The sequence below is a fragment of the Zootoca vivipara genome, chromosome 4, assembly GCF_963506605.1.
Source record: "Zootoca vivipara chromosome 4, rZooViv1.1, whole genome shotgun sequence".
Classification (NCBI taxonomy): Eukaryota; Metazoa; Chordata; class Lepidosauria; order Squamata; family Lacertidae; genus Zootoca; species Zootoca vivipara.
The window spans coordinates 562,831-571,587 of record NC_083279.1 but is presented as its reverse complement, the minus strand read 5'-3'; the positions used below and the strand labels follow the sequence as shown (position 1 = coordinate 571,587).

At 51.1% G+C, this 8,757-nt stretch overlaps 1 protein-coding gene and 1 non-coding gene across 5 annotated transcripts in view; one reads left to right on the top strand and one right to left on the bottom strand.

The window, feature by feature from the left end:
* The first annotated feature begins 404 nt into the window (after window positions 1-404).
* TDRD3 (tudor domain containing 3) overlaps window positions 405-8,757 on the top strand; it is a 70,850-nt gene continuing 62,497 nt past the window's right edge. Inside the window, exons 1-2 of one of the 4 annotated variants that reach the window (XM_035114761.2) lie at window positions 484-779; window positions 1,836-1,900. In XM_035114761.2, coding sequence (XP_034970652.1) covers window positions 1,872-1,900 — 29 coding nt within the window. In that variant the 5' untranslated portion in view covers window positions 484-779; window positions 1,836-1,871. The other 3 variants (XM_035114764.2, XM_035114760.2, XM_035114759.2) reach the window with 3 other exon arrangements.
* TRNAI-GAU (transfer RNA isoleucine (anticodon GAU)) lies at window positions 2,912-2,985 on the bottom strand. Its single transcript has one exon. It is a non-coding gene; the product is annotated as a tRNA-Ile (tRNA).

Below are 8,757 nucleotides of genomic sequence, written 5' to 3'. Positions count from 1 at the left end.
TTAACACTGCAGGACCATAAGCCACTTTTTCCTCTCTTTTTAAGAACGGTGGGGAACACAGTGCAGGACTAAATTTATTTATGTAGTTATATTATTATTATTATTGTTCTATACTGCCCTTCACCCGAGGATCACAGGGCAGTTTACAGTATAAAACCACAAAAATACATTACTGTACCTGGAAACAAATAAAACAATAGCACCCTCCCCGCTTCAGCCCAAGGCTAATTCCGTATCCAGTGGGGGCCCCTTCCTGAGGCTGAGCACTTTCCCTTCCGCATAAGCGGAGGAATCACAGCGTTGCGCTGCCTGGTTCTGCCCCCCGCCCGACACGAGAGCCTTTGCCCCGAAGGGAAGACCCGGCCCGCTCGCCGGAAAGGCCCGCCTCCCGGCCCGGAAGCGGAAGCAGCTGCGGAAGCGGAAGCGCGGAGCTGGCGGCGCCGGGGACTCCCCGACTTCCGGCAGCGTGAGAGTGGGCGAAGCGGCGCTGCGGGAGGGGCGGGCTGAGGGGGGGCAGGAAGGGGTTTCTGCCTCTTTCCCGTATTTATTCCTTGCCCCTCCCTTGGTTTGGTGTGTTCCCCCTCGGGCGTCTCTGCGCGTGTGCGGCGGGGCCTGAGGCGGGGCCGAGGCCTCCCCGCTTCGCCTGCCCACCCTTTCGCCCGTGGGGGGCGGAGGGCGCCAGGCCCCGCTCCTTCCCCTCCGCGCGACGAGGGACTTGGTGTGGGAGGAAGAGGAGCCATGGCTGACCGAGGCGCCTCGGCGCTCCCGGAGTCCGGCTGGTGAGTGAAGCGGCGGGGAAGGAGGAGGAGGAGGAGAACGGCAGCCACTTCTGGGGTTTCTCGCCCCCTTTTCGCGGCTCACCTGCGTGACCCGGCCTCCTTGGCTGCAGCCTTTCCCTGCAGGCCTCCCGAGCGGGTCCTTCTTTTTATCACCGCTAGCTATTTATTTATTAAGTTATCCTCATGAGCCGCTCACGGGATTTGAACCTGCCTGTGTGTCGGGGGAAAGGCTGAGAGAGAGGCTGGTCGCGAAGGAAACTTTCCCAAGTTGGGTGGGACTAGGACGCCCTTCCGGCTTCGCACGCTTTGCAGGGCAGCCTCGGGACGTCCGTGGCGCCGCGTCTTTCATGCCAAGCGGGGTTGGGGGGAGGGCGAGAAAATTAGGGATTTCTGCCACTCAGGTTTTGACAGCAGGGGTGGTGTATTTGCAAAGGTAGCACCGGTTTGCACCTGGGCTGCTTTTCGGAAGTTTGCAGAACTTGGGGTGCATTCCTAACCCCACTTATCTGGGGTGTGTGGGGAGGGGTGGATCTCATTGAATTAAAATAGGAGTGACTTTCGAGTACACACTGTTAGGGTTGCCTTGTCGTTAGCTCACATACTGTTCTAGCATACAGTCCGAAAATATTCTTATTAGCCATTTGGTGCCTACTATATTGAATTTCCTATACTTTATTTTAGTATACCTTACAACTGTGTATGGCAAATCAGTTATGCAATCTCCTATACTGTAGATATAGTGACTAAGAAAAGAGATTTGCTTAAGTTCACCTAATGAGTCAAAGTTTGAAGTTGAAGTTTGAGGCATTTCCATCATGTCAGTCTTTTAACTGCTGTCCCAGCTTTTGAACCTAGGCTTCTGTTATTCCCCACTCAGTACACTCTTTCACCTAAAGATATGCTGTCAGCTTGTTAAGATTAGGCCAGAAATGATTAAACTAGCTGCTGTGCAATTGAAAATCAAGGTGGCACTATTTAAAGGTTTTTGCATTTGTGCTTGCATTTTTTTTTAGTCCTTGCTGTGAAAATCTGTCCTCCCCCTTTACTTTTAATCAGGTATGTGCTGAAGTTAGCTTGACAGTTAAGAGATTAATGAAAGTACACTTGAAGAGCTTTGCAAGGTATATTTCATTTGTTGTTGTTCAATGCTATGTTGATAACTAATAATTACATTGCTTGCAGTATATGTACTGTTGTAACAAACCATTTTCTAGTTTCATATTTAACAGTTTTGGTAGAGAAAGCTGAAGAATGTAAAAAGCTGAATGCTGAAGTATTCTAGCAAAGCTAATATTTTAAAGGAGTACTTGGGCCTAACCACGAGGTTGATGGCTTTGGTTAACAAGTTCACAACAGTATGAAAACATATTTGGTCACTGATGTGAAGCAATGTTGCTAATTATTTGGAGTGAGGGAGATGATAGGCAAACTATTCACCCACTCACTTCCAGCCCTCCAGTAGTTCAGGGACCAGTAGAATAGACAAAGAAAAAGTGATCGTACTGGAGTGAAAATTTAGAAATTCTTTGTATTGCTGTTAAGTTTACCTTCAGTACTTCTTCATTAGATATATACTCTAAAATAATTTTGCAAGTTGCAGTGAAAGCATGATGTACCTGGCAGGCATGTAGCCAGCAACGTGTTTGTTTAACTTGTATTAATGCACAAAACATATTCCCTGCTAATTTTATGTACAGTACAGTACTGTATAAGTATACCAATTTTCCCCAGTAGCCAAATGTGTAAAATAATATGACTAAAGCATTTAAAGTTTTGTTTGGAAATTTATTTTTTATTGGAGAAGACATGTACATTGGTTGAAGAGGATTGAGAGGCAGATTTCACCAGGTCTTCCCACTTCAACCCACTGTGCTTCCCCAAAATCTGATTTGGAGGTTTGAGAGAACCTCTGACACAAGATGGAAGAGTCTTTTTAAGAAGCTTCCCTTTCCCTCTTACACCAGTGGGAAGCCTTTGCTGGATCTCAGTGCCTTCCAGGAGTGGAAGGAGCCCTTCCATTCACAACAATCTGGCTCCCACCTACTATAGCATTGAGCTGTGCATTAGAATCATAGATGGAAGGCATCCCAAGGAAATTCTGGTCCAGCCCCCTGGAGTGCATGAATCTCAGGTGGCCCATATGGGGATCGAACCCATAACTTTGGCATTATCAGCACCACGCTCTAACCAACTGAGCTAACTGGCATTAGGAAATCTGTATACCAGGCATCCCCAAACTTCGGCCCTCCAGATGTTTTGGACTACAATTCCCATCATCCCTGACCACTGGTCCTCTTAGCTAGGGATCATGGGAGTTGTAGGCCAAAACATCTGGAGGGCCACAGTTTGGGGATGCCTGCTATATACTGTATATCTATGAATAAATACTGTTTACTTTCCCCATCACTTTTGGTCAGCAGGTGCAAAGAGAGTACTGTCCTCATGTTCTATGTGTTAGGCAGTAGCTGAAGATAGGTTTTGTGTATATAGCTATACTCAGGTAATTTGGAGTCCCTGTGCAGACCAGGGTTCTTGATCATGATCACACACTCAAAAGGAGGACAGCCTATTTTGACTTTTTGTTAAACAAACAGAGATGAGGGGCCAACAAGTCTAGGTGCCCACCATGTATGGATAGAACATATGGATAGAAAATGAAAACTTTAAAAGAGGGCTATAGTTATCTGGGAACAGTTACATTACAATTGATATTTACTTGCATTATATACATTCATGCATTATGTTACTAATTCAGTACTTCTCTTAATGCTGTGTGTGTGTGTGTGTTGGTTGGTGCCCATCTTCAGAGAGAATAGAGTGTTCCTCCAGGGGTGAACTCGGACTGCTGTGTTAGCACCAAAGTGACCTCCCTGTCACGCAAGCCTGGGCAGTGTGTGTGGAGGTCCTGGACTGTCCAGATGACAAGATCCCCCTCTTAGCTTCACTGATGCAGTCCAAAGGAAAGCACAGCAATACGTTTGGCACCAGCTGCAGGAGTTGCCGGAAACAAGCATACAAAGTGCCATCCAACTGCCTTGGGGATTCCACTCTGGATTTGTGTAGTTTTTAATCCTTAGCCTTTTCTTCTCCCAAAGATATCCCACAAGACAGTAGAACTTTTAAGATAAGAGTTCTTTTTCTCCTAGATGGGCTACCTTCTGAGGTAGATGAGCCAATCTGCCTCTCATTTCTCTCTACAACAGTAACTAACCGCCTTCTTGACCGTTGGACCCACTATTGGTCACATTGGCTCAATCTGCCGGAGCCTGTCTTCACAGGCAGGGGAAGTCCCTAAATCACTGAGGGTTTGAGACCCTTTGGCTACCCTCACCTGGTTTAGCCAGCTAGTTGAAGCCATTTCCTGGGGCGTGGGTTGTTGCATACTGACGGCTTCTAAATCTCTAGTTCATGTTAATGTATGGGTGCTTGAAAAGCTTTCACAGTGCTAGAGCAGTGTATGGTCATATATGGCAACTTGTTTTCAGATACATAGAATTACGCTGGTGTATGGGAACACTGGAATTCAGTACAATTTGCCTGGATTCTCCATTAAAAGCAAGTGAGCAAACAATGGCAGTATAAGTCTAGTTTTGAACTTGAGGGCACCTTAGGGACAGAACCCTAGTTTTGAACTTGAGTGTACCTTAGGCCAGAACCCTTTCACCCAAGCTCGACATCTCTGTAGAAATGTCACTGGTTGTCCACAAAGTTGGTGAGGCCCATGTGATACTGACATGGAATCAAGCTTTTTGAGTCATAGGCGTTTTTTATATTAATCTTTAAGTGTTTGCTGAAAACTTTTCTTTGCTGCCAGGTTTATGTAGATAACTAAGAAAAACTTTCTATAGTATAGTGATATTTCAAATTCTTATATCTTCTTCTTCTTCTTTGGCGATCACTCGTAGCCGAGTAAGATTGTCTTCCATTAACATGTGTGAGGGACGAGGGATACAGGGAAGTCCCTCCCATCTTAAGTTCCAGCCCATCCCCAAGCGCGGGAGAGAGTAAGGAGAGCTCTGCCTCCAGCGGAGAGTCAGGAAGTGGTGTCCGAGGCTCAGGCAAGGTTGTGGAGCCCAGGCCGCAGGTGGGACAGGAAGTAGGACGCACAGGGGGGAGGCCAATTCCCCCAACTCCCGAATTGCGACGCAAACGTAGGGGGAAGAGGTTGGGTCTGCCAAAGCTGTGGTGCTGGAAGAAAACGCGCCAATCGCCATTCGGGAGTTCAGACACCTCACCTTAAGGATGCATTCTTACTGCTCTGAACACTGTAAATAATCAGCACTTAATAAAAACCTTAAAAGACCATGCTGGAGTCGTTACTCTAGAGTAGCCATACCAGGCCCTCTGACAGCAACTCCCGAATCTTTTTTTTGGCTACTTTGGAGTGCAGCGATGAGCGCTCAAGAGGCTGAGCATTGGAGGCTGGAGGCCGAAGCAGCGAAGCAGGAGCTGCAGAACCTCACAGCGCACGCACAGCAGCAATTGCATGCCGCTCAGGAGGAAGCGCGAGGGGCGCAGGAGGAGCTGAACAAGCTGGTGGACCAGGTGAGGACAAAAGAGGAGACTGAGAAACAGCTAAGGGTGATGGTTTTGGACCTACAGAAGAAGTTGGAAGAGGAGAAAGCCGCTAGAGGTGGGGGGGTGCCCCAGCCGCAGCTAGTCCAAGTGAGAAGGGGACAGAGCCTAGTCACCAAGTTTAGCGGCGACCCTAGGGAGTACCTAGGATTCGAGACAGAAATAAATTATGCGCTGGAATTGCATGCAGCAGAATTCCCAGATGACGCGCACAGAGTCTCCTTTATCATAGAGCATTTGACGGGGGCCGCCCGAGAATGGGTAAGACCGCTCATCGCGCAAAAAAATCCTTGCATGAAGAACGCAAAATTATTTCTAGAAGCTTTAAAAATAATGTACGCTAGTGACAGTGAAATGGAGGCCACTAAAGAGGAGCTTCATAACTTAACACAAGGAAAATCGACAGTTAGGGACTACTGGGCGAGATTCACCATGCTGGTGCACAAACTGGGGTGGGATCTGCAAAGTGAGCCAGTGAAATCAGCCTTCTACATGGGTTTGCACGCAGACGTTAAGGATGAGCTGGCAAGAGGTCCCAAACCGCGAACTATGGATGAGTTAAGCAAAGCGGCGCTAGCGGTGGGGGTGAGACAGGAATCCAGATGGAATGACAAACAAGCGACGCGCGCAGCAAAACCTTGGTTCCCACGCTCCCAGGACAGACCACATCACCAAACCCCACCCCAGGGCCCGCCCCCACACCCGCCCAGGCCAAGCCCAGAGCCGGAACCGATGGAGATCCGAGGAGCGCGCGCGCGGGCTTTTCAAACCCCGGCGGCGCCAAGACGCAAGGAGGGAAGAGGCGGGAATTGCTTTCTCTGCAACTCCCCCAGGCATCGCGTCAGAGACTGCCCTCATCGCAGAGAGTGGCAAGGAAAGGCGGGAACGGTTGTACCTTCCCCAGCTGACGCAGCACCACAGCAGGGAAACGAGACAGCCTGGCTGCAGGAGACAAGGGGGAGCGGCCAGGCACAGTCAGCAGACAACAGCCCCCGCCCGCCCACCCGCACAGAGAGGAGCACAGCCAGCCCACCCCTCCCAGAGCAGGAGTGGTTCTAGAAGTCACGCTCACGCTCCCAAATGGCTATCACCTGACAGTCCTCGCCTTAATTGACAGTGGTGCCTCAGCCAACTTCTTCTCGAGAAACTTTGCGGAAGAGCACCAGATCCAACTTCTGCAGCTGGATTTTCCCCTGCACGTGGCCACCATTGACGGCAGAGAGCTGCTGGGAGGGGCCATCACGCATCAAACCCCCCCCATGAGAATGACGGTGGGAAGGCACTCAGAGACACTGGCTTTCAACGTCACAACCATCTCAGACCCCCCCATCGTCTTGGGCATGAGCTGGCTGACGCGCCACGACCCCTCCATAAGTTGGCACCAGAGATGCATCACTTTTGGATCGGACTTTTGTCTGGAACATTGCATGCAGCACCAACCAGGGGAGGGGCCTCCGATAGCCACGGTGGCCACCATGCACGTCAAGGGGGGTGAGGCAATACCCAAGCCATACTGGGACCTGCAGGAGGTCTTCAGCGAAGCGGAGTCCGACCACCTACCCCCACACAGGCCTTTTGACTGCCAGATCAACCTGGTGCCAGGGGCAACTATACCCCCAGCCAAGCTGTACGCCATGTCAGATCAGGAACTGGAGGATCTGCGCGCTTTCATCGACAAGAACCTCAAGCGGGGGTTCATCAGAGAAAGCAAGGCAGCAGGGGGCAGCCCGGTCTTCTGGGTGGACAAGAAAGACACGCAACAGCGCCGTCTGGTGGTGGATTTTAGACGGCTGAATTCGGTGACAGAGCCAATGGCTTTCCCCATGCCCAGAGTGGATGATCTCCTGACAGCGGCACGCAGGGGCAAGATCTTCACCAAGCTCGACCTAAGAGGGGCGTACAACTTGATTAGGATCCGGGAGGGTGATGAATGGAAAACCACGATGTTCACGCCTCTGGGCTCTTTTGAATATCTGGTGATGCCCTTCGGGTTGCAAGGGGGCTCAGCATGCTTCCAGGCCTTCATGCACCACGTCCTGGGGTCCCTCCTCTTCAAGAACTGCTTGGTCTTTCTGGATGACATCCTTATCTACTCCAATGACCCAGTGCAGCATGTGAAGGATGTCAGGGAGGTGTTGCAGCGCCTGAAGGACAACCACCTGTATGTGAAGCTGGAGAAGTGCAAGTTTCACACCAAAGAAGTGGACTTCCTAGGCTACAAGCTGTCAGACAAGGGGCTGGCGATGGACAAGGACAAGGTGCAGGCCATCCTGGACTGGCACAGCCCCAGGACGCGCAAAGATGCCCAACGCCTACTAGGCTTCGCGAACTTCTACAGGAAGTTCATCAAGAACTTCTCTCGCGTCACGGCTCCTATCACCGACTGCCTGAGAGGCAAGCAGAAGTTCCGGTGGACACCAGAGGCGCAAGCAGCGTTCGAAAGCCTCAAGAGGGTATTCGCTTCAGACCAGCACCTGTTCCACGTGGTGCAGGATGCGCCCCTACGCCTGGAGACAGATGCTTCGGACAAGGCTCTGGGAGCGATTCTGTTGCAACTGGACGCCAACAGAGAGTGGAGACCCTGTGCCTTCTTCTCCAGGAAGCTGACCCAGCCGGAACGCAACTACACAGTGTTTGACAGGGAACTTCTCGCGATCCACGCTGCGTTCCAGCACTGGCGACACTTCCTGGTGGGCGCCAAGCACCCCATCCAGGTGTGCACAGACCACAAGAACCTGGAGTTCTGGAGAACTGCCAGGGTGCTCAACCAGCGGCAGATACGGTGGGCAGAGTTCTTCTCGAACTTCAACTTCTCCATCCACTACATCCCGGGAGAGCAGAATGTCAGGGCGGATGCCCTCTCCCGCAAGCCAGAGTACATGGAGGAGGAGTTGCCACCGGCACCCAGGCATATTTTCCCCCCATCAGCATGGTCCTGCGGAGCAACAGTGGTGAGCGAGGCAGAACTCACAGCACTGACAGCAGCTGATGAATTTGCCACCCGCATCTTCAGAGAACTGAGGGGGGGGGAGCAGGCCAAAGACTTTGAGGAAAGGAGGGGTTTGCTTTTTTACAAGGGAGCCCTGTACCTGCCAACCGAACAGCTGAGAGGTAAGGCCCTCAAGCAGATGCACGACAACCCAACGGCGGGTCATTTTGGAAGGGACAAAACCACTCACCTAGTCATGAGACACTTCTGGTGGCCAGGGGTGCGGGAGGATGTTCGGGATTATGTAAGGGGATGTGACACCTGCCAGCGAGCAAAGGTGGTCAGAGCGCCACCAGCTGGTTTGCTGGAGCCCTTAGCCACACCGCACAGGCCGTGGGAAGTAGTGTCCATGGACTTCATCACAGACCTGCCGTCGTCCAGGGGCAAGACCGCAGTGTTGGTGGTGGTGGACCT